Source organism: Microcaecilia unicolor, chromosome 8 (genome assembly GCF_901765095.1).
Source record: "Microcaecilia unicolor chromosome 8, aMicUni1.1, whole genome shotgun sequence".
Classification (NCBI taxonomy): domain Eukaryota; kingdom Metazoa; phylum Chordata; class Amphibia; order Gymnophiona; family Siphonopidae; genus Microcaecilia; species Microcaecilia unicolor.
In genome coordinates this window covers 247002228-247028286 of record NC_044038.1, presented here as the reverse complement: position 1 = coordinate 247028286, position 26059 = coordinate 247002228, and the positions used below count along the sequence as shown (strand labels likewise).

At 46.6% G+C, this 26059-nt stretch overlaps 1 protein-coding gene across 3 annotated transcripts in view; it reads right to left on the bottom strand.

Annotated features, from left to right (window-relative positions):
• Positions 1 to 26059, bottom strand: part of RBM39 (RNA binding motif protein 39) — a 229584-nt gene that overhangs the window by 86544 nt on the left and 116981 nt on the right. For all 3 annotated transcript variants that reach the window (XM_030211135.1, XM_030211138.1, XM_030211136.1), the window contains one exon: positions 7153 to 7290. In XM_030211135.1, the coding sequence (XP_030066995.1) occupies positions 7153 to 7290 (138 nt within the window). The remainder of the gene's footprint in view (positions 1 to 7152; positions 7291 to 26059) is intronic.

Below are 26059 nucleotides of genomic sequence, written 5' to 3'. Positions count from 1 at the left end.
AAGTTGTGGAATTTGTTTGCAGAGGATGAAGTTCCTGAATGAAAAAGTCCATAAACAATCATTAGCCAGATGGGCTTGAGAGAAAGTCTTAACATTAAGAAATAGATCTACTCTTTGCATTTGTGGGTACTTCCTAGGGACATGGATTGGCCACTAATGACAGGATACACAGCCTCATATTCTAGGTACATACCCTGTAAATATGAGAAATGACACAGGCAGATATAGATCATGAGATCAATCTATTCTCCCAATCCATACCTGCCTACCAAGTCTCCCTTGATCAGTGCCCCATCCGTCTTACCAAGGTTTGTGTTTATTTCATGCATGCTTAAATTCTGTCAGTTTTGGCTCACACCATTTCTGCTGGAAATATCCATCATACAAACAGAAAGAAGAAAGTAGTAGATCAATGTGGTTCCAACGCGTGCTATTCATTATGAAAAATCAACTTTGTGTAATCACTCAACGGAGTCCTCAGGAGTCAAGCAATACTTTTGATCAAAGTTAATGGATAAAGCGAATGCTACATACCTGTAGAAGGTATTCTCTGAGGACAGCAGGCTGATTGTTCTCACTGATGGGTGACGTCCACGGCAGCCCCTCCAATCGGAATCTTCACTAGTCCTCGCGCGCACCGCGCATGCGCGGCCGTCTTCCCGTCCGAAACCGGCTCGAGCCGGCCAGTCTCATATGTAGCAAGACAAAGAGAAGGGAAGACACAACTCCAAAGGGGAGGCGGGCGGGTTTGTGAGAACAATCAGCCTGCTGTCCTCGGAGAATACCTTCTACAGGTATGTAGCATTCGCTTTCTCCGAGGACAAGCAGGCTGCTTGTTCTCACTGATGGGGTATCCCTAGCCCCCAGGCTCACTCAAAACAACAACCATGGTCAATTGGGCCTCGCAACGGCGAGGACATAACTGAGATTGACCTAAAAAAATTTACCAACTAACTGAGAGTGCAGCCTGGAACAGAACAAACAGGGCCCTCGGGGGGTGGAGTTGGATCCTAAAGCCCAAACAGGTTCTGAAGAACTGACTGCCCGAACCGACTGTCGCGTCGGGTATCCTGCTGCAGGCAGTAATGAGATGTGAATGTGTGGACAGAAGACCACGTCGCAGCTTTGCAAATTTCTTCAATAGAGGCTGACTTCAAGTGGGCTACCGACGCAGCCATGGCTCTAACATTATGAGCCGTGACATGACCCTCAAGAGTCAGCCCCGCCTGGGCGTAAGTGAAGGAAATGCAATCTGCTAGCCAATTGGATATGGTGCGTTTCCCTACAGCCACTCCCCTCCTATTGGGATCAAAAGAAACAAACAACTGGGCGGACTGTCTGTTGGGCTGTGTCCGCTCCAAATAGAAGGCCAATGCTCTCTTGCAGTCCAATGTGTGCAGCTGACGTTCAGCAGGGCAGGAATGAGGACGGGGAAAGAATGTTGGCAAGACAATTGACTGGTTCAGATGGAACTCCGACACGACCTTTGGTAAGAACTTAGGGTGAGTGCGGAGGACTACTCTGTTATGATGAAATTTAGTGTAAGGGGCCTGGGCTACCAGGGCCTGAAGCTCACTGACTCTACGAGCTGAAGTAACTGCCACCAAGAAAATGACCTTCCAGGTCAAGTACTTCAGATGGCAGGAATCCAGTGGCTCAAAAGGAGGTTTCATCAGCTGGGTGAGAACGACATTGAGATCCCATGACACTGTAGGAGGCTTGACAGGGGGCTTTGACAAAAGCAAACCTCTCATGAAGCAAACAACTAAAGGCTGTCCTGAGATCGGCTTACCTTCCACACGGTAATGGTATGCACTGATTGCACTAAGGTGAACCCTTACAGAGTTGGTCTTGAGACCAGACTCAGACAAGTGCAGAAGGTATTCAAGCAGGGTCTGTGTAGGACAAGAGCGAGGATCTAAGGCCTTGCTGTCACACCAGACGGCAAACCTCCTCCATAGAAAGAAGTAACTCCTCTTAGTGGAATCTTTCCTGGAAGCAAGCAAGATACGGGAGACACCCTCTGACAGACCCAAAGAGGCAAAGTCTACGCTCTCAACATCCAGGCCGTGAGAGCCAGGGACCGGAGGCTGGGATGCAGAAGCGCCCCTTCGTCCTGTGTGATGAGGGTCGGAAAACACTCCAATCTCCACGGTTCTTCGGAGGATAACTCCAGAAGAAGAGGGAACCAGATCTGACGCGGCCAAAAAGGAGCAATCAGAATCATGGTGCCTCGGTCTTGCTTGAGTTTCAACAAAGTCTTCCCCACCAGAGGAATGGGAGGATAGGCATACAGCAGGCCCTCCCCCCAAAACAGGAGGAAGGCATCCGATGCCAGTCTGCCGGGGGCATGAAGCCTGGAACAGAACTGAGGGACTTTGTGGTTTGCTCGAGATGCGAAGAGATCCACCAAGGGGGTGCCCCACGCTTGGAAGATCTGGCGCACCACTCGGGAGTTGAGCGACCACTCGTGAGGTTGCATAATCCTGCTCAGTCTGTCGGCCAGACTGTTGTTTACGCCTGCCAGATATGTGGCTTGGAGCACCATGCCGTGACGGCGAGCCCAGAGCCACATGCTGACGGCTTCCTGACACAGGGGGCGAGATCCGGTGCCCCCCTGCTTGTTGACATAGTACATGGCAACCTGGTTGTCTGTCTGAATTTGGATAATTTGGTGGGACAGCCGATCTCTGAAAGCCTTCAGAGCGTTCCAGATCGCTTGCAACTCCAGAAGATTGATCTGTAGATCGCGTTCCTGGAGGGACCAGCTTCCTTGGGTGTGAAGCCCATCGACATGAGCTCCCCATCCCAGGAGAGACGCATCCGTGGTCAGCACTTTTTGTGGCTGAGGAATTTGGAAAGGACATCCCAGAGTCAAATTGGACCAAATCGTCCACCAATACAGGGATTCGAGAAAACTCGTGGACAGGTGGATGACGTCCTCTAGATCCCCAGCAGCCTGAAACCACTGGGAAGCTAGGGTCCATTGAGCAGATCTCATGTGAAGGCGGGCCATGGGAGTCACATGAACTGTGGAGGCCATGTGGCCCAGCAATCTCAACATCTGCCGAGCTGTGATCTGCTGGGACGCTCGCACCCGCGAGACGAGGGACAGCAAGTTGTTGGCTCTCGCCTCTGGGAGATAGGCGCGAGCCGTCCGAGAATCCAGCAGAGCTCCTATGAATTCGTGTCTCTGTGCTGGAAGAAGATGGGACTTTGGGTAATTTATCACAAACCCCAGTAGCTCCAGGAGACGAATAGTCATCTGCATGGACTGCAGGGCTCCTGCCTCGGACGTGTTCTTCACCAGCCAATCGTCGAGATATGGGAACACGTGCACCCCCAGCCTGCGAAGTGCTGCTGCTACTACAGCCAAGCACTCTGTGAACACCCTGGGCGCAGAGGCGAGCCCAAAGGGTAGCACACAGTACTGGAAGTGACGTGTGCCCAGCTGAAATCGCAGAGACTGTCTGTGAGCTGGCAGTATCGGGATGTGTGTATAGGCATCCTTCAAGTCCAGAGAGCATAGCCAATCGTTTTCCTGAATCATGGGAAGGAGGGTGCCCAGGGAAAGCATCCTGAACTTTTCTTTTACGAGATATTTGTTCAGGGCCCTTAGGTCTAGGATGGGACGCATCCCCCCTGTTTTCTTTTCCACAAGGAAGTACCTGGAATAGAATCCCAACCCTTCTTGCCCGGATGGCACGGGCTCGACCGCATTGGCGCTGAGAAGGGCGGAGAGTTCCTCTGCAAGTACCTGCTTGTGCTGGAAGCTGTAAGACTGAGCTCCCGGTGGACAATTTGGAGGTTTTGAGGCCAAATTTAGGGTGCATCCTTGCCGGACTATTTGCAGAACCCACTGATCGGAGGTTATGAGAGGCCACCTTTGGTGAAAAGCTTTCAACCTCCCCCCGACCGGCAGGTCGCCCGGCACTGACACTTGGATGTCGGCTATGCTCTGCTGGAGCCAGTCAAAAGCTCGCCCCTTGCTTTTGCTGGGGAGCCGCGGGGCCTTGCTGAGGCGCACGCTGCTGACGAGAGCGAGCGCGCTGGGGCTTAGCCTGGGCCGCAGGCTGTCGAGAAGGAGGATTGTACCTACGCTTGCCAGAAGAATAGGGAACAGTCCTCCTTCCCCGAAAAAATCTTCTACCTGTAGAGGTAGATGCTGAAGGCTGCCGGCGGGAGAACTTGTCGAATGCGGTATCCCGCTGGTGGAGATGCTCTACCACCTGCTCGACCTTCTCTCCAAAAATATTGTCCGCACGGCAAGGCGAGTCCGCAATCCGCTGCTGGAGTCTATTCTCCAGGTCGGAGGCACGCAGCCATGAGAGCCTGCGCATCACCACACCTTGAGCAGCGGCCCTGGACGCAACATCAAAGGTGTCATACACCCCTCTGGCCAGGAATTTTCTGCACGCCTTCAGCTGCAAGACCACCTCCTGAAAAGGCTTGGCTTGCTCCGGGGGAAGCGCATCAACCAAGCCCGCCAACTGCCGCACATTGTTCCGCATGTGTATGCTCGTGTAGAGCTGGTAAGACTGGATTTTGGCCACGAGCATAGAAGAATGGTAGGCCTTCCTCCCAAAGGAGTCTAAGGTTCTAGAGTCTTTGCCCGGGGGCGCCGAAGCATGCTCCCTAGAACTCTTAGCCTTCTTTAGGGCCAGATCCACAACTCCAGAGTCGTGAGGCAACTGAGTGCGCATCAGCTCTGGGTCCCCATGAATCCGGTACTGGGACTCGATCTTCTTGGGAATGTGGGGATTACTTAATGGTTTGGTCCAGTTCGCAAGCAATGTCTTTTTCAGGACATGGTGCAAGGGAACAGTGGACGCTTCCTTAGGTGGAGAAGGATAGTCCAGGAGCTCAAACATTTCAGCCCTGGGCTCGTCCTCCACAACCACCGGGAAGGGGATGGCCGTAGACATCTCCCGGACAAAGGAAGCGAAAGACAGACTCTCAGGAGGAGAAAGCTGTCTTTCAGGGGAGGGAGTGGGATCAGAAGGAAGACCCTCAGACTCCTCATCAGAGAAATATCTGGGGTCCTCCTCTTCCTCCCACGAGGCCTCACCCTCGGTGTCAGACACAAGTTCACGAACCTGTGTCTGCAACCTCGCCCGGCTCGACTCAGTGGAGCCACGTCCACGATGGGGGCGTCGAGAGGTAGACTCCCTGGCCCGCATCGGCGAAGCTCCCTCCGCCGACGTAGTCGGGGAGCCTTCCTGGGAGGTGGCCGCAGTCGGCACCGCACGCGGTACCGACGTCGGGGACCTCACCCCGGGCGATGGGCCAGCCGGCGCCACGCTCGACCGGAGGGGTAGGGCGCAACAGCTCTCCCAGAATCTCTGGGAGAACGGCCCGGAGGCTCTCGTTCAGAGCGGCTGCAGAGAAAGGCATAGAGGTCGATGCAGGCGTCGACGTCAGAACCTGTTCCGGGCGTGGAGGCTGTTCCGGGCTGTCCAGAGTGGAGCGCATCGACACCTCCTGAACAGAGGGTGAGCGGTCCTCTCGGTGCCGATGCCTGCTGGGTGCCGACTCCCTCGGCGACCCAGAGCTCTCGGTGCCGACGCGGGGAGGAGACCGGTGTCGATGCTTCTTCGACTTCTTCCGTAGCATGTCACCGGAGCTCCCCGGCACCGACGAAGAGGACGTAGAATCCAGCCGTCGCTTCCTCGGGGCCGAGGTCGAAGGAGGTCGATCTCGGGGGGGCTGTACCGCAGGAGCCCTCAGGGTAGGGGGAGACCCACCCGAAGGCTCACCGCCACCAGCAGGGGAAAGGACAGCCCTCACCTGCACTCCTGACGATGCACCACCGTCCGACGACATCAGCAGACGAGGTCCCGGTACCACCGACGTCGATGCAGCTATCCGATGTCTCGGCGCCGATGCAGAGGGCCGATGCCTCGATGCACTGGCGGCCGAGGATGAAGGTCTGGACACTGACGACGTCGATGCACTCGATGACCCCGGTGTCGATGCCGACGAAGAGCCCGAGAACAAAACGTTCCACTGGGCCAATCTCGCTACCTGAGTCCGCCTTTGTAACAGGGAACACAGACTACAGTTCTGAGGACGGTGCTCGGCCCCCAGACACTGAAGACACGACGAGTGCCTATCAGTGAGCGAGATTACCCGGGCGCACTGGGTGCACTTTTTGAAGCCGCTGGAAGGCTTCGATGTCATGGGCGGAAAAATCACGCCGGCGAAATCAAAATCCGAAATGACGGAAGTGAGCACCAAAACTTTGAGGGAGAAAAAATCTTGACCGAGGCCGAAAAGAGGCCTACCCCGACAACGAAAGAAAACTTACCAGGGCAAAATCTGAAAAATACGGGAAGGGACACACGAAACCCAAGAGGGCTTCCGGAGCACTTCCCAAACAGTTTTTAGGATTTTCCGAAGAAAACACGTCGAAAAAGGACGCGCGAGGTCGACTCTCCGGGGCTCGACACGGCAAAAACACGACCGTACCGAGTGCGGACGAAAGAAGACTGGCCGGCTCGAGCCAGTTTTGGGCGGGAAGACGGCCGCGCGGGCGCGCGAGGACTAGCAAAGGACTTTGCTAGTGAAGATTCCGATTGGAGGGGCTGCCGTGGACGTCACCTATCAGTGAGAACAAGCAGCCTGCTTGTCCTCGGAAAAAAGATGGTACAACATTCAATACAGTACTTGTAATGCAATCAGCATCAAAGATGCCACAGAAGAACAGAAATAGCACGAAGTGCACAGCAGCGAGTTTGCACAGACTGCATAGACTTTGTGCTATTTGTTCTTCTGTGCCATCTTTGATGCTGGTTGCATTACAAGTGCTGTAATGAATGCTGTGCCATCCTTTATCCGTTAACTTTGATCAAAAGTATTGCTTGACTCCTGAGGCAGGCGCCTGAAGCGCTGAAACGCAGGACTATGTCAAGTCATTACACAAAGTTGATTTTTCATAATAAATAACATATGTTGGAACCACATTGGTCTATCCCATTCTTTTTGTTTGTGTGTCTGTGTTTTGTTGTTAAGGGAAACGCCTGCTTTTTCTTGTTTTTTTTTTTTTTTAAATATTCGTCACCTATCAAGTTAAAGTGTTTTCAGAAATTCTTTTAGTGGGTCCTTCTATTCAACTTCACATAACCCCTAGACTGAGTTTGTAAGTATGCTCACCCTTCCAAATGGCTCAAAGATTCCACGAAGCATATCTTCTGTTATATTGAAGTGCAATGATCCCACATAGAGTCTCATAGGCCCAGCGCTTCCTTTCTGCAAGTTATTAGCCATTGCTGCTGCTCTGTTTTTCTCTGCCTAAAAAATAAATATATTTAAATTGATATCACACTACTCAAATTAAACTTTTAATCCAAAAAAATCAGACCTTTAAAAAAAACTGTAAAAATTTTGCAGGCTGAGAGAAGACGTGAAGTCACCACCCAAGATCAATACCTGAAAGTAGCACTCTCCCTGGAGCATCTAACTACCAGCAAATCTAATACTATCCAAGAATATATACCAATTACCTTCTTGGAAAATTGCTATCTTTTTATAACGACCAACAATGATAAAATGACTTGATTTGAAGGGTTCTTATAAACTAACTCCGGTGTTAAAAAGCAGAACATTAAGGAACTTACTAAATGCAGACTCAAAGGCTTTTATATCCCAAAATATCACTTAAGCTGGACTGAAAGCTCATTTCATGACTTAAAAAATGTATCACCATGGAGGAAGATAATATACTGGCAGCTGTAGCAGATCTAAGAAAGGATATCATGGAAATTGCCAGGAAACTTGAGAATAATGAACAAAAAATAGAAGAGCAGACAAAAGAACTTACTAAATTGCAGAGTAAACCTAAAGATCTTGAGATACAGAGATTTTGTTTGATGAAACTAAGAATCTGGTAAACTGCTCAAGATTGAGCAATGAATATATACAGGAACACTTGGCAACCTGAACAGCACTGAAATTGCAAGGGGAAAAAATTCAAACAGTAGAAAATGCTAAAAAAAAACAAACAAACCCAAAATCCCCACCCTGCTAAAAAACCTATGCATTCTAACAATGTCATTCAAAAATGAAAAACATAAATAGGCTTATTTTCAAAGCACTTAGACTTACAAAGTTACACTGAGGGGCATTTTTGATATAACATCTAAGTCGGACTTTGGACATCTTGCACTAAACATCTCGAATCCAAACAGGAAATATAGCCATTTTTGAAACAGCAAAACATCTTTCTGTTTGGCCACATGCTAGATGATTTTGAGCTCTGTGCTTATCTTTGTGGTCTACGTTTGGAAAAAATAAGGTCCAAGTGCAAAACACACAAAACCAAGCCAGGAAGAGCCAGCAATCTTAGCAGACTAGACAGACATCTCAGGAGAGCAACGGGCCAATCTAGGGGGCACTGCAGTTGACTTCATATAAAAGCTCCCAGGTACACATATCATCATTACCCCCTTATCTAGTCTGCTGAGCCCTCTAAAACCCAATGCACAACTGCACACCACTACAATAGCCCTTATTGGTGAAGGGGTCGCCTAGGGGAGTGTAGGCGGGCTCACACTTTCCACAAGTGTAACAGGTAGACTTGGATATGGGCTTGGGTCCTCCTCTCTATAATACACTTTACTGACCACTACACTACTCCAGGACCCGCTTGCTAATCTAATAGAACTGGCTATAATATCTGAAGCTGTCATACAGGCTGGTACTACTTTTATTCACATCTTTCTTTTTTCTTTTTTTTTTTGGGGGGGGGGGGGATTCAGTGACCACTGGGTGAGTAAAAAGGGGGGGGGGGGGTCATCCCTGATTCCCTCTAGTGGTCATCTGGTCATTTAGGGCACCTTTTTGTGCTTTATTCGTTCTAAAAACAGGTCTAAATCAAAATAGTGAAGTTTTGGACTTATACGTTTTTGTTTTGTGCCATTGTGGCTATAAAATGCCCAAGTATTAGGAACACCCTAAGTCCAAACTAATCTCACCCCCAACACTCCCTCTTGTGATTGGGACACTGCAAATGAATTGCATAGATAAACATCAGCAAAATAGGTTTTGAAAATACTGATTTGGACGGTTTGAGAAGGAATACATCCAAATGCTGCTTTATGACTTTTTGGACGTTTTTCTCTATCAAAAATAAGCCCACAGGGAACCATTTAAGAGTGTGTATGTATGTGTATATAGCGAATGCTACATACCTGTAGAAGGTATTCTCCGAGGACAGCAGGCTGATTGTTCTCACTGATGGGTGACGTCCACGGCAGCCCCTCCAATCGGAAACTTCACTAGCAAAGTCCTTTGCTAGCCCTCGCGCGCCCGCGCGCACCGCGCATGCGCGGCCGTCTTCCCGCCCGAAACCGGCTCGAGCCGGCCAGTCCAGTATGTAGCAAGACAATACACTTCAAGGGAAGACACAACTCCAAAGGGGAGGCGGGCGGGTTTGTGAGAACAATCAGCCTGCTGTCCTCGGAGAATACCTTCTACAGGTATGTAGCATTCGCTTTCTCCGAGGACAAGCAGGCTGCTTGTTCTCACTGATGGGGTATCCCTAGCCCCCAGGCTCACTCAAAACAACAACATTGGTCAATTGGGCCTCGCAACGGCGAGGACATAACTGAGATTGACCTAAAAAATTTACCAACTAACTGAGAGTGTAGCCTGGAACAGAACAAACAGGGCCCTCGGGGGGTGGAGTTGGATCCTAAAGCCCAAACAGGTTCTGAAGAACTGACTGCCCGAACCGACTGTCACGTCGGGTATCCTGCTGCAGGCAGTAATGAGATGTGAATGTGTGGACAGATGACCACGTCGCAGCTTTGCAAATTTCCTCCATGGTGGCTGACTTCAAGTGGGCTACCGACGCTGCCATGGCTCTAACATTATGAGCCGTGACATGACCCTCAAGAGCCAGCCCAGCCTGGGCGTAAGTGAAGGAAATGCAATCTGCTAGCCAATTGGATATGGTGCGTTTCCCTACAGCCACTCCCCTCTTGTTGGGATCAAAAGAAACAAACAATTGGGCGGACTGTCTGTGGGGCTGTGTCCGCTCCAGATAGAAGGCCAATGCTCTCTTGCAGTCCAATGTGTGCAGCTGACGTTCAGCAGGGCAGGAATGAGGACGGGGAAAGAATGTTGGCAAGACAATTGACTGGTTCAGATGGAACTCCGACACAACCTTTGGCAGAAACTTAGGGTGAGTGCGGAGGACTACTCTGTTGTGATGAAATTTGGTGTAAGGGGCCTGGGCTACCAGGGCCTGAAGCTCACTGACTCTACGAGCCGAGGTAACTGCCACCAAGAAAATGACCTTCCAGGTCAAGTACTTCGGATGGCAGGAATTCAGTGGCTCGAAAGGAGGTTTCATCAGCTGGGTGAGAACGACATTGAGATCCCATGACACTGTAGGAGGCTTGACAGGGGGCTTTGACAAAAGCAAACCTCTCATGAAGCGAACAACTAAAGGCTGTCCTGAGATCGGCTTACCTTCCACTTGGTAATGGTATGCACTGATTGCACTAAGGTGAACCCTTACGGAGTTGGTCTTCAGACCAGACTCAGATAAGTGGAGAAGGTATTCAAGCAGGGTCTGTGTAGGACAAGAGCGAGGATCTAGGGCCTTGCTGTCACACCAGACGGCAAACCTCCTCCAATGAAAGAAGTAACTTCTCTTAGTGGAGTCTTTCCTGGAAGCAAGCAAGATGCGGGAGACACCCTCTGGCAGACCCAAAGAGGCAAAGTCTACGCCCTCAACATCCAGGCCGTGAGAGCCAGGGACTGGAGGTTGGGATGCAGCAGAGCCCCTTCGTCCTGCGTGATGAGGGTCGGAAAACACTCCAATCTCCACGGTTCTTCGGAGGATAACTCCAGAAGAAGAGGGAACCAGATCTGACGCGGCCAAAAGGGAGCAATCAGAATCATGGTGCCTCGGTCTTGCTTGAGTTTCAACAAAGTCTTCCCCACCAGAGGAATGGGAGGATAAGCATACAGCAGACCTTCCCCCCAATCCAGGAGGAAGGCATCCGACGCCAGTCTGCCGTGGGCCTGAAGCCTGGAACAGAACTGAGGGACCTTGTGGTTCACTTGAGATGCGAAGAGATCCACCAGGGGGGTGCCCCACGCCTGGAAGATCTGTCGCACCACACGGGAATTGAGCGACCACTCGTGAGGTTGCATAATCCTGCTCAACCTGTCGGCCAGACTGTTGTTTACGCCTGCCAGATATGTGGCTTGGAGCACCATGCCTTGACGGCGAGCCCAGAGCCACATGCTGACGGCTTCCTGACACAGGGGGCGAGATCCGGTGCCCCCCTGCTTGTTGACATAGTACATGGCAACCTGATTGTCTGTCTGAATTTGGATAATTTGGTGGGACAGCCGATCTCTGAAAGCCTTCAGAGCGTTCCAGATCGCTCGCAACTCCAGAAGATTGATCTGTAGATCGCTTTCTTGGAGGGACCACCTTCCTTGGGTGTGAAGCCCATCGACATGAGCTCCCCATCCCAGGAGAGACGCATCCGTGGTCAGCACTTTTTGAGGCTGAGGAATTTGGAAGGGACGTCCCAGAGTCAAATTGGAGCAAATCGTCCACCAATACAGGGATTCGAGAAAACTCGTGGACAGGTGGATCACGTCCTCTAGACCCCCGGCGGCCTGATACCACTGGGAGGCTAGGGTCCATTGAGCAGATCTCATGTGAAGGCGGGCCATGGGAGTCACATGAACTGTGGAAGCCATGTGGCCCAGCAATCTCAACATCTGCCGAGCTGTGATCTGCTGGGACGCTCGCACCCGCGAGACGAGGGACAACAAGTTGTTGGCCCTCGCCTCTGGGAGATAGGCGCGAGCCGTCCGAGAATCCAGCAGGGCTCCGATGAATTCGAGTTTCTGCACTGGGAGAAGATGGGACTTTGGGTAATTTATCACAAACCCCAGTAGCTCCAGGAGGCGAATAGTCATCTGCATGGACTGCAGGGCTCCTGCCTCGGATGTGTTCTTCACCAGCCAATCGTCGAGATATGGGAACACGTGCACCCCCAGCCTGCGAAGCGCCGCTGCTACCACAGCTAGGCACTTTGTGAACACCCTGGGCGCAGAGGCGAGCCCAAAGGGTAGCACACAGTACTGGAAGTGGCGTGCGCCCAGCTGAAATCGCAGATACTGTCTGTGAGCTGGCAGTATCGGGATGTGTGTGTAGGCATCCTTCAAGTCCAGAGAGCATAGCCAATCGTTTTGCTGAATCATGGGGAGAAGGGTGCCCAGGGAAAGCATCCTGAACTTTTCTTTTACGAGATATTTGTTCAGGGCCCTTAGGTCTAGGATGGGACGCATCCCCCCTGTTTTCTTTTCCACAAGGAAGTACCTGGAATAGAACCCCAGCCCTTCTTGCCCGGATGGCACGGGCTCGACCGCATTGGCGCTGAGAAGGGCGGAGAGTTCCTCTGCAAGTACCTGCTTGTGCTGGAAGCTGTAGGACTGAGCTCCCGGTGGACAATTTGGAGGTTGAGAGGCCAAATTGAGGGTGTATCCTTGCCGGACTATTTGGAGAACCCACTGATCGGAGGTTATAAGAGGCCACCTTTGGTGAAAAGCTTTCAACCTCCCTCCGACAGGCAGGTCGCCCGGCACTGACACTTGGATGTCGGCTATGCTCTGCTGGAGCCAGTCAAAAGCTCGCCCCTTGCTTTTGCTGGGGAGCCGCGGGGCCTTGCTGATTCGCACGCTGCTGACGAGAGCGAGCGCGCTGGGGCTTAGCCTGGGCCGCAGGCTGTCGGGAAGGAGGATTGTACCTACGCTTGCCAGAAGTATAGGGAACAGTCTTCCTTCCCCCGAAAAATCGTCTACCTGTAGAGGTAGAAGCTGAAGGCTGCCGGCGGGCGAACTTGTCGAATGCGGTGTCCCGCTGGTGGAGAGACTCTACCACCTGCTCGACTTTTTCGCCAAAAATGTTATCCGCACGGCAAGGCAAGTCCGTAATCCGCTGCTGGACTCTATTCTCCAGGTCGGCGGCACGCAGCCATGAGAGCCTGCGCATCACCACACCTTGAGCAGCGGCCCTGGACGCAACATCAAAAGTGTCATAAACTCCTCTGGCCAGGAATTTTCTGCACGCCTTCAGCTGCCTGACCACCTCCTGAAAAGGCTTGGCTTGCTCAGGGGGAAGAGCATCAACCAAGCCCGCCAACTGCCGCACATTATTCCGCATGTGTATGCTCGTGTAGAGCTGGTAAGACTGGATCTTGGACACGAGCATAGAGGAATGGTAGGCCTTCCTCCCAAAGGAGTCTAAGGTTCTAGCGTCCTTGCCCGGGGGCGCCGAAGCATGTTCCCTAGAACTCTTAGCCTTCTTTAGGGCCAAATCCACAACTCCAGAGTCATGAGGCAACTGAGTGCGCATCAGCTCTGGGTCCCCATGGATCCGGTACTGGGACTCGATCTTCTTGGGAATGTGGGGATTAGTTAATGGTTTGGTCCAGTTCGCAAGCAATGTCTTCTTCAGGACATGGTGCAAGGGAACAGTGGACGCTTCCTTAGGTGGAGAAGGATAGTCCAGGAGCTCAAACATTTCAGCCCTGGGCTCGTCCTCCACAACCACCGGGAAGGGGATGGCCGTAGACATCTCCCGGACAAAGGAGGCAAAAGACAGACTCTCGGGAGGAGAAAGCTGTCTCTCAGGAGAGGGAGTGGGATCAGACGGAAGACCCCCAGACTCCTCGTCAGAGAAATATCTGGGATCTTCCTCTTCCTCCCACGAGGCCTCACCCTCGGTGTCAGACACAAGTTCACGGACCTGTGTCTGCAACCTCGCCCTGCTCGACTCCGTGGAACCCTGTCCACGATGGGGGCGTCGAGAGGTAGACTCCCTCGCCCGCATCGGCGAAGCTCCCTCCGCCGACGTAGTCGGGGAGCCTTCCTGGGAGGTGGCCGCGGTCGGTACCGCACGCGGTACCGACGTCGGGGACCTCAACCTGGGCGATGGGCCAGCCGGCGCCACGCTCGACGGTACCGGTGGCGCAAGCACCGCCGGTACCGGAGGGGTAGGGCGCAACAGCTCTCCCAGAATCTCTGGGAGAACGGCCCGGAGGCTCTCGTTTAGAGCGGCTGCAGAGAAAGGCTGAGAGGTCGATGCAGGCGTCGACGTCAGTACCTGTTCCGGGCGTGGAGGCTGTTCCGGGCTGTCCAGAGCGGAGCGCATCGACACCTCCTGAACAGAGGGTGAGCGGTCCTCTCGGTGCCGATGCCTGCTGGGTGCCGAATCCCTCGGCGACCCAGAGCTCTCGGTGCCGACACGGGGAGGAGACCGGTGTCGATGCTTCTTCGATTTCTTCCGAAGCATGTCACCGGAGCTCCCTGGCACCGACGAGGAGGACGTCGAATCCACCCGTCGCTTCCTCGGGGCCGAGACTGAAGAAGGTCGATCTCGGGGGGGCTGTACCGCAGGAGCCCTCAGGGTAGGCGGAGACCCACCCGAGGGCTCACCGCCACCAGCAGGGGAATGGACAGCCCTCACCTGCACTCCACCCGATGCACCACCGTCCGACGACATCAGCAGACGAGGTCCTGGTACCACCGACGTCGATGCAGCTATCCGATGTCTCGGCGCCGATGCAGAGGCCCGATGCCTCGATGCACTCGATGCAGGGGCGGCCGAGGAAGATGGTCTGGACGCTGACGACGTCGATGCACTCGAAGATCCCGGTGCCGATGCCGACGAAGAGCCCGAGAACAACACGTTCCACTGGGCTAGTCTCGCTACCTGAGTCCGCCTTTGAAGCAGGGAACACAGACTGCAGTTCTGAGGGCGGTGCTCGGCCCCCAGACACTGAAGACACGACGAGTGTCGATCAGTGAGCGAGATAACCCGGGCGCACTGGGTGCACTTCTTGAAGCCGCTGGAAGGCTTCGATGTCATGGGCGGAAAAATCACGCCGGCGAAATCAAAAGCCGAAATGGCGAAATTCGAAGCACCAAATTTAGAGGGAGAAAAAATCTCGACCGAGGCCGAAAAAAGGCCTACCCCGACGACGAAAGAAAACTTACCGGGGCAAAAAAGCTGGAAGTACGGGGAGGATTTACACGAAACCCGGCGGGGGGTTTCCGGAGCACTTCCCGACTAGGACAAAGCTTTCCCGAAGGAAAAAAACACGTTCAAACAAATTGGACGCGCGAGGTCGACTTTCCGGGGCTCGACACGGCGAAAACACGACCGTACCGAGTGCGGACAAAAGAAGACTGGCCGGCTCGAGCCGGTTTCGGGCGGGAAGACGGCCGCGCATGCGCGGTGCGCGCGGGCGCGCGAGGGCTAGCAAAGGACTTTGCTAGTGAAGTTTCCGATTGGAGGGGCTGCCGTGGACGTCACCCATCAGTGAGAACAAGCAGCCTGCTTGTCCTCGGAGAAATATATATATATACACACACACAAACACATATATATAGTTGTGTACAGTAAGAATTAAACATAAGCAATAGACAATTAGAACAGTAAAAATATTCACATAATCAACATTGATCTCTTAATTTGGTTACTTTAATCACACTATTATTTAACGCTATATTCTACCTTACATTTGGGCATATCCGATATGTATTATTTACTTTATTTCTAATTTTCTTGATATACAAAATACCTTAATTGTAACAATACTTTGTTCTTCTCTTACCATTTATGACTATTGTCATTGCGGCGTAATGTAAGCCACATTGAGCCTGCAAAGAGGTGGGAAAATGTGCGATACAAATGCAGCAAATAAAATAAATAATACAAAGTATGGCATAGTATACTACTTACAATGTCAACACAACATGTAACAGAACATTATAGACAGCATAGGGTATAAGCAGAGATGGAACATATAGATAAGATGTGACTAATTTAGAGAAAGTTGCACATGAGATCAAAGAGATGATTAAATGTTATCTTAGCTAGGGTAGAAGTGGATAAAACATGTCCTGCTGCAGTATGTGCAGCCTGCATCACTCCTTGTGAGTGTGTGTGTGCGAGAGAGACTAAGAAATTGGTTACTTCTTCCATTAAAGGCCTCGTTGAAGAGCCAAGCTTTCACCTACTTCCTGAAGTAGAGATAGTCTTGTGTTAAGTGGAGCCTTTCAGACAGTGCATTACAGAGTGTGTGGGCTACTCTGGAGAAGGCTCGCTTGCGGGTATCACATCGTGCAATGTCTTTTGGAGAGGGTGAAGTTAGGGATACCCCTTGGGAGGACCTCAGTGTCCTTGGAGGTGTGTAGAGGGTCATCCTGTTCAAGTACTTGGGGCCATTTCATAAGTACATAAGTATTGCCATACTGGGAAAGACTAAAGGTCCATCAAGCCCAGCATCCTGTTTCCTTTAAGGGCCTTGAAGATCAGAGTTTTAAATTTAGCCCTGTAATGTACTGGTAGCCAATGAAGTTTTTGCAAAAATGGTGTGATGTGGTCACGTCGCTTGCAACCTTCTATGAGTCTTGCTGCTGCATTCTCAATCACCTGGAGCTGGTGCAGGCCCTTTGTAGTCAGACCATTGTATAGTGCATTGCAGTAATCCAGTCTTGATGTTACCATGGCATGCACAACTGAGATAAGATTTACCTTCTCAATGTGAGGCAGCGTAGCTGTCGCAAATAGTAGAAGCAGCTCTTGAAGATTGCTTGGATTTGGGGAATCAGAGTAAATGTTGAATCTAACTGTATTACAAGGTTTCTGACTTGTGATTTGAGAGGGAGTTCATACTTCCCAAAAGGGATTTTGATGTCGGGTATGTATCCACTTGTGTTAGGGACCCAGAGAAGCTCGGTTTTACTTGGGTTCAGGCAAAGTTTGTTGTGCTTAGCCCATTCTTGAATTGATGTTAAACAAGTAATCAATTTATTCAGGGCTGTAGGTAAGTCAGGTTCAATGGGTATGAGTAGCTGCATATCATCCGCGTAAATGTAGAACTGATTGTCCATCGACAGAATCATCTCGGCTAGTGGCTTGAGGTAGATATTTAACTGAATGGATGACAATATCGATCCTTGTGGTACCCCACAGATCAGTACCCATGATGGCTATGAGGTACCGCCAAACATTATGGATTGTTGTCTGTCTGGTAGGATCTAAACCATGTAAGTACTGTTCCACTGATAATTGTTTCTGCCAGTCGTGCTACCATATGATGATCCACAGTTTCAAGAGCTGCTGAGAAATCTAGCAGTACTAACACCGAGGCAAATTCCCTGTCTGTTTCTGTGAAGATCATCTAGTAGGGATACGAGGACGTTTCTGTTCCATAACCGGGTATGAATCTAGACATGTATCTAGCTCGTTTCTCTCTTCTAACCAATCACTGAGTTTAACACAGACTATTTGTTCTATAAGTTTCTCTAGAAATGGGATCTTGGATACTGGCCGGTAACTTTCAAGTTTGTCATGGTCAAGGTTGTTTTTCTTTAGCAAATGGTGAGCCACTGCCCTTTTAAATGCTGTTGGTAGTTGTCCATTAGAAAGAGAGGAGTTCACAATTTTAGTGGAGTCTTCTATGAGGCCCATACTTGCCTGCTGCACTATCTTTGATGGGCAGGGGTCGAGGGAGCAGGTAATTGGTCGGTCTCTTAGGATTTTGTAAAGACTCTCCTCTGTTATTGGGTTAAAAGTGTCCCCTATGTCTCTGTCAGGAGGGGGTGAGTTTGTGCACTCCTGGTTAATTGATTGAAGGCTGGGTGGGATTGTCAGTAAATCTTGCAGAGACTTTTAATTTTGTTGGCAAAGTAAGCAGCAAAAGCACTGTAGTTCAGTTTTGACCAGGCAGGCTGGTTCTGTTGTGGGGGTTGTAGTAAGCTGTTTTTTGGTTGCTGTTAAGGCTTGGCGATACTTTGTCGTGTGCTTCCTACAGATTAGCCTGTCTTCATCCAGGCGAGATTTCCACCATCTCCTTTCCAATTTCTGTCCTTCATATTTAAGGATCCAAAGTTCTGGAGAAAACCAAGGTGAGAGTTTGTGAATGGGGCATAAAACCTTTTTTAATGGTGCCATTTTCTGTAAGGTTTTGGCTGTGTATTCTAAATGTCAACCTGTTCTGACACTGTAGTTGTCTTTTCATCCACATGTGGATAGTCCAAGGCCTCTAGGAAATTTTCAACTGTCAGCTTTTGTCTCTGATCTCCTTCCAAACTCTGGATGTTGCCATTTGTTTCAGGTGGTCACAAAGGGAAAATTTAATTAGAAAACTGTCTGACCATGATAGGGGTGTTATTTCAATACTGTTATCCCAGAATTCTGGAATGTCAACCTCTATGTAGATACATACATACATACACACAGTTTCTGGAAAAAAGTGAACCCCCTAAACATTTTAAAATAACCACCTGAAACTTGCACTGAAATAAAATATTACGTGCACTCAGTGACATCTATGTGCGTCACTAATGTCAAATACATAGGAATCCCTTGTCTCCATTAAGAGATTTTTAATTTGTACAAACTGCCATCACAAATCTCAGTTTCTGCCAGGACTTAATTACTTACTCGCTGATGTAATCCATGGTGTCATTGCGCATTGACAGAGTCCAGATCCCAATCCGGTGGACCACCAGATTTGGGGAATTTGCCGGACAGAGTCTACTGTTGCCAGATCCATGACATCGACTATCTGAAATAATGATTGAAGAGCGGCGCCACTTTGATGAGAGTATCATCGACTGAGCAGTGAACCCAGTGGCAGGATCGACTGCGTAAATGTATTTGTGCGAAACGGGGACACTCTAAACGAACATCAGATTTAAACATTGGACTATTCAGCTTGACATTAACTGTTAGAAAGTAACTTTTGGGTAGTGTTATTTAAAATATGACATCTCAGTAACGTTAAGGTGGATTTCCACAAAACCACACAACACTGTTTGAAATATCACTGTGTATGTAAAATGTTAATTAATTCAGTGCAGGTTTGTAGTTACTGCAAAATGTTTAGGGGGGCTCACTTTTTTTCCCGGACACAGTGTATAAACATATATAAACAGTGAAAAATCAAAAACAAATCAATAAAAATAAAGACATTCACTAGATAAAAATGAGTAATGATAACATTAAAATAAGGTATAAATTAAACTTGGGGTTCCTTTTAACTAATCAGCAGTAAAAAAAAAAAATGGCCTCAGTGTGTGCTCGAGTTTTTCCCACAGCCATAAAAAAGGCCTTTTCCTATTTTTTTGTATTAATGGGCACCCATTTTGTGGGAAGAGTGGACTCACGAACTATTCCTGTGCTAATCATTTTGTGTCCGCAGAAACACACACACTCATCCCCAAAAGAAAAATTTTAAGTATTTTTATTGTGCGGTGAACATACACTCACATCTGGCATTTATCGCAGGACACCAGAGTGTGCCTTGCGGTACGCCACTTTGAGTTGTGTTAGGTGTGCGTTAGTGGCTAACACAGCTTAGTAAAAGGATCCTTTAAATTACATGTTTTGAATTGGATTTTCCATCACAAAACGCTCTCAAATGGTTCCCTTTGCGTTTTTGTAGCTTTCATATCTAAGATTATTGAAAAACAATTGTAGAACAGCAGCTGACAGTCTTTTTAGGTAAGACTAATGTTTTGCATCCCAGCCAGACTGGTTTTTGTGCACTCTTTAGCACTGAGCATTCTTGTTGCAGTTTCGGGTTTCATTTACCTAAGAGAACCCATAGCCTTACAAAATTACCTCACCAACCCACCCAGTTATTAAAGTCCACCTTCTATCCTGCCTAACACCTTCCTTCTTTCCTCCCTCACTTAATCTTTATACATTACTAATTGTATCTGATATCATGGAATGTTTATGTCATAACCAAACTCTGTAAGCCACATTGAGCCTGCAAATAGGTGGGAAAATGTGAGATACAAATGCAATAAATAAATAAATAAATTTACCACACCTTAGATAATGGCAGGGAAGTTCTTGTCTCACTTTAGTGCTACATTTGACCTGGTTAACCATCAGCTCTTACTTAATTGTTTAGAGGCAATTGGCATCACTAGCACTGCATTATCTTAGTTTGACTCTTACTTATCTGGTAGAATATTTCAGATAAAATGGCAGCTCTCTTTCTGCTAGTGTTTCCTTTTCCTGTGGTGTACCACAGGGGTCTGTTCTGGGTCCTGACCTCTAATATCTTTCTTTCCTCATTTGCGCTTCTTTTACAGTCTTTACAAATTAATTTTTATATCTATGCAGATGATATCCAAATACTTTTTCCCCCTTGAATCTTGTTCTCTGTAAGTCATTGATATCTCAGCAAAACTGGTCAAAGTTTCCAACTGGTTATATTCAAACTAAATGTTTCAAGACTGTTTTGGTGTTCTTTCCCCTGGTTGGTCTAGCTGTTCTCCCACATCCTCCTGTGGTTTGCTCATTCCTTTGAAAGATTCCATTAAAATATTTGGGTATTATGGATAAGATGAATGAAATTAGAGGTTCTTTTGCAGAGGTTAATTTAGTAAGGACACCTCCACACTATCATATAAATAGTATTCCTACTGATAGAATATGGAAAATTTTTGAGGTGGTATCTTCTGCTACTGTCCTGAAGACTCTTACTAGACTTACAAAAAAATCATGCTCGTTAGATGTATGTCCATCATATTTGTTAAAAAAGGTCCCATTACAAATTTTGCAGTGGTTGACTTAATATGGTGATACAATCTGGCTGCTATCCTAAGACTTTGTCGGAAATAATTTTAACACCACTGCCAAAATCCATTGGTACTGATTTAACTAAAGTAGAAAATTACTGTCTAGTTGCAAGTATACCATGGATGGCCATGCTTTTGGTATTTCTGGTAAATAAACAGCTTCAGAATTTTTTAGAATCTTTTGACATATTACAAAACACAACATGATTTTAGGTCCCGACAGTATGGAGATACTGCTTCTTGTTCTTACTACTAAGCTCCATCTCTTCCTGTTTTCAAATCTATGCTGAAAACCCACCTTTTCACTGCTGCTTTTTAGCTCCCATTACTTTCCTCACCCGTAACTGTCTTTGTCTGTCTGTATTATTTAGATTGTAAGCTCTTTTGAGCAGGGACTATCTCTTTGTATCAGGTGTTCAGCGCTGCGTGCGTCTGGTAGTGCTATACAAATGCTAATAATAATAATAAAGTAAAACAGTTTTTGAGCAGAGGTCAACAGGTCATATTATTGCAATTTGAAATATCGCCTGCGTTTGACACTATAAATCATTCAATTCTACTTTTTCTGCTATTTGCTTATTATAAGATCTATTGTACAGCTCTTTTAATATGTAAACCGCCATGAATCCTTTTTTGGAAAACAAGCGGAATGTAAGAATCCAACACAACAGAACAACCATTTTACTTTCTCTCAACATTTCTACTGTTGTTAAGAAATCACTCTTTACTCTTAGGCAAATTTGAGCTGTATGTTCTCTTTTTGATCTACAGTCCCTCCGTTTACTGATACATTCTTTTGTTATCTTCCATCTTGACTTTTTTCTGATCTTCCTCAATATCAAACCCATCATCTTCAGTTAATTCAGAATACTGCAGTTAAGTTCATTCGCGGTGCGCTTACAATAGTGTTATCCCCCTTCTGAAATCGGAACATTGGCTCCCTATTCATCACTGTATTTCTTTTAAAGTACTGGCACTAACCCACCAAATTATGCAGATTGGGATCCTTCAGTTTTTGTTTTGTTTGCTTATTCCATATACACCAGTCTGTACCCTGTGTTCTAGGGACCAGCACCTACTTGCTGTCCCATTCCACCTACAAATTCATTTCCATCGAGCTACATCTGCATGCTTTTTCGTAATTGCTCCTACGCTTCCTATTCCTCAGTTTCTGGTTAGAACTTTCTTTTAATAATTTTAAGATGGCACTAAACTTTTTTTTTTTCAATTAACTCTTTGGCGCCATTTGAACAATGTTTTACAGGTTCTGTGTTTTTTTTCTTATAAAGCCCTGGGATGTGCTACATGTGTGTTGTATTTGTCTGTCTTTTCATCCTCCCTTTTGTATCTTTACTGCTAACTGGGTCTCCTTCCTCCTAATCTTTTATTTGGCATACATTGTAACCTGGAATTCCTCTTGTGTTTCTCTTTTTTCCCATTAGCCTTTGTTTCAGTATTCGTTTTTCATTCTGAACTCCTTTTACAAAGTGGCACTACTGATTAGTGGCACACTGAATGCAAACATGCCCATCCAATTCACTATGGGCTTCTTCGCATTCAGTGCACGCTAATCGATAACTCCACTTTATAAAAGGAGCCCTTTGTAAACCGCTTAGATTGTCACTGATTTGCAGTATACTCATAAAGCTGAACCCTGAAATTATAGAAAACACAAGTCATTAGAACACATTGGATTTTTAGTGTTTTCTAATTTTTTTTATATCAATTTCAGGTTGCCAAGTGTTTTCACATATTTTAACCATTTTGAACAGTTTCTCCAAGTTTTCAATTCTGATGAAAAATCAACATTTTTTAAACTAGTGGCCTGAAAAGTGACCCTGGATATAACTTGTTTAAAGTACAAAGTATACTGCTACAATACTATGTGTAATGACGAGACACTACTAGTGAACTTTTTTTTGCAGTTTTGCATTATTTAACATTTTTTTGATTTTACTACTACTACTTGCACTATTATATTCAAACATGTGATTTTTCAGCTTTATATGAAATATAACATTTTACCTGAAGGGCATGCAGATTCTTTGTTTCTTCTGGGTACGTGCCAATGACATCTCATATTATGCCTCTGTATTTGTCTGTTTCATAAATCAACGTGTTTTTTCTTTTTACATAAAATATGTTTTTATTTCTTCTTATTGGGCATTTATTAATCCATATATCTACATTGCCATTTATTTTTTCATTATTTTCATATGATTTGTATAATCTTAAGGTTTCTTATAAAACCAATAGAAAACATCCATAATCACAAAACCTCTCATATGGTATGTTTTTAAAATTTGTATTTGTTTCATTGTATTTGTTTAACAGCAAATCCCTGACTCAGCCTTAGAAAGGATGAATCATGGCTATGTTTCGTAACTTAATATCTCCATAAGTTGCAGCAAATAGGTCTGAACTATAATACTCTATAATTTTGGTTTGCTTCTTGCTTTTTACCCAAAAAATATATACTATGGATAACTCTCCTTTTGGTGAAACTTTTACAATTAGTGGTGTGATACACTGGGTGATATCTAAACAGCTGGTCTTGGGAATACTTAAAGATGGTGGTATTGACACCCTCCCCTCCCATAAAAAATTTTTTATGAACAGCAAATTAGCAACAGGTTGCTGAACATGGTAAAAGACAAATACTACTAGCAAGGAACATAGCCCCCTATTTATCAGAGGAACTTTTGATAAGACTGTACTTGGATTGGGTGATGAATAGGTGCATTTCAGCTTTTTAAACTATCAAGATCTGAAAATATTCTAAAGGGGAAAGTCTCAATATGGCTCGCAAATTTCTCCTTTGTACACTATATTCTAGTGCAGTTCAATAACCTTTCAATTTTTAAATTATCTTAAACAATATTACTGTTAACTCTGTTAATACCTCCTATCCCCCTGGCTTTGGCCTCAGTTCATGTCACTCCCACTTAGAACCATATATTCAATGAACCCAGATCTTATCTCTCACCTTTACTTCAATTCTTGCCCCTGTAATTAGTTTTCTTTGTTGTTGTTTGTTCATAAGCATACTTATAATAATCAAGTAACATTACTTGAAAGATGAAGAAATGAAGAAAAAAAAAAAAAAAGGAAAATTAATAACTGCTCACCTAATCAGTCCACAATATTAAGGAACCAAGAATACACAGTCGAACAGCCAAAAAAATAACAAAAAAAACCCCCAAAAACCATCCAAATATCTAGAAAAGAAGAAACCACAAGGAGCAGAATTAGAACATAAGAATAGCCATGCTGCTTCCAACAGTGGCCAATCCATGTCACAAGTCCCTGGCAGAAACTCAATTAGTAGCAAACATTCTCTGCTACCAATCCTGGGGCAAGCAGTGGCTTTCCCCATGTCTATCTCAATAACAGACTACAGTTTCCCCCTCCAGGAACTTGTCCAAACCTTTTTTAAAACCTAGATACACTGACAGCTGTTTCCACATCCACCGGCAGCAAGTTCTAGAGCTTAACGATTATTTGGGTGAAAAAATATTTCCTCCTATTTCAATTAAAAGTATTTCCAATTAATTTCTTTGAGTGTCCTCTTGTCTCTGTACTTTTTGAAAGAGTGAAAAATTGATTCACTTTTACCTGTTCTACACCACTCAGAATTTTATAGACCTCATTCACATCCCCCTCCAGCCATCTCTTTTCCAAGCTGAAGAGCCCTAACCTCTTTAGCCTTTTCTCATACGAGTTCCATCCCCTTTATCATTTTGGTCGCTCTTCTTTGTACATTTTCTAATTCTTCTATATCTTTTTTTGAGGTACGTTGACCACAATAGAATGCAATACTCAAGGTGAGGTCACATTATGGCATGATACAGAGGTATTCTAATATTCTCTGTCTTATTTACCATCCTTTTCCTAATAATTCCTATCATCCCATTTACTTTTTTGGCTGCTTTCATCACGCACTGAGCAGAAGATTTCAGCATATTGTCTACAATGACACCTAAATCTTTTTCTTGCGTGTTGACTCCTAAGGTGGAACCTAGCATCAGGTAACTGATTCGGATTATTCTTCCCAATATGCATTACTTTGCATTTGTCCACATTAAATTTAATTTGCCATTTGGATGCCCAGTCTTCTAGTTTCTTAAGACCTTCCTGCAATTTTTCACAGTCCATATGAGTTTTGACAATTTTGAATACTTTTGTGTCATGTGCAAGTTTAATCACCACACTCGTTGTTCCAATTTCCAGATCGTTTACAAATATGTTAAATAGCAACAGTCCCAGTACAGATCCCATCGGCACTCCACTATTCACCCTCCTCCATTGAGAAAAATGGCCATTTAACCCTACTCTGTTTTCTGTCTGATAACCAATTCCTTATCCCACACCAGAACACTGCCTCCTATCCCATGACTTATTATTTTAAACTTGATATATCACCCACCTTTTTAGATTTAAGCAGTTTATAAATAATTAAAACAAAATTAAAATAACATTAAAATAAAAAGAGAACTCCATTATTATACATGCACCAAAGAATCATTCATCCAGTCTTACACAATCATTACTACTACTAACATTTATAATAGATTTAATTTTCCCATGAGAAGATACTCTTTTCTCATTAGGTCCATATATTTGTTATTGTGCACATTACAGTCTGCTTATGGTATTTACAAAAACGTATCTACTCTCAATTCTCTCCACCCTTCACAAAACTCTAGATAGAGATCCCTATAGAACAGGACCATCCACCTGTTACTTCAGAAGCTAAAATTACTTTTCTCACTTTTGACTAGATGAGGTCTGCATCCCCACTCCTCAAATGATTGCCGTCTTCCAAACTTTCTGCCTCTCTGAACAAAAACTGACTTTAGCTCAACTATTTATCATATGAAGATAGAACTGTAATCATTTCCCTCTTGTGTTAAGCAAAGCTCCCGCTCATACTTGACTCCTTGAGTAAATGACCCCCCCCCCCCCCCACCACATGGGTCTTCCATCAAACCCCCACCAGAGCCACTCCCCTCTTCTCCTGGTCCTCCCCCAAAATAAGCAACCAGCCAATTCCTGATGTTACCCTCACCAGCAGGTGAAACAAAATGCTTTCCCCCAACCCCTTTTCAATGCCCTCCCTATAACTGTCACCCCCATTCCCCCCCCTGCCATTTCACACTGATCCCTACACAAATCCACACTCACAGTAGGTCTGATTTGTATGAGATCAGGCTTTACATAAATTATGTTTATCGTGTATTAATTTATTATATAAACTGCCTAGATCTTTTTTGAAGTATTGAGCAGTATATAAATTGACATTTAAATTAAAGCTAACCAACATGAAGTTCTAATAAGAACTGGATTCAGAGAATTCCTGAGATACCATCAGATAAGGCTGTTGCCTGGGCATTTAATGTCTTTATATATTTTCTAATTCTTA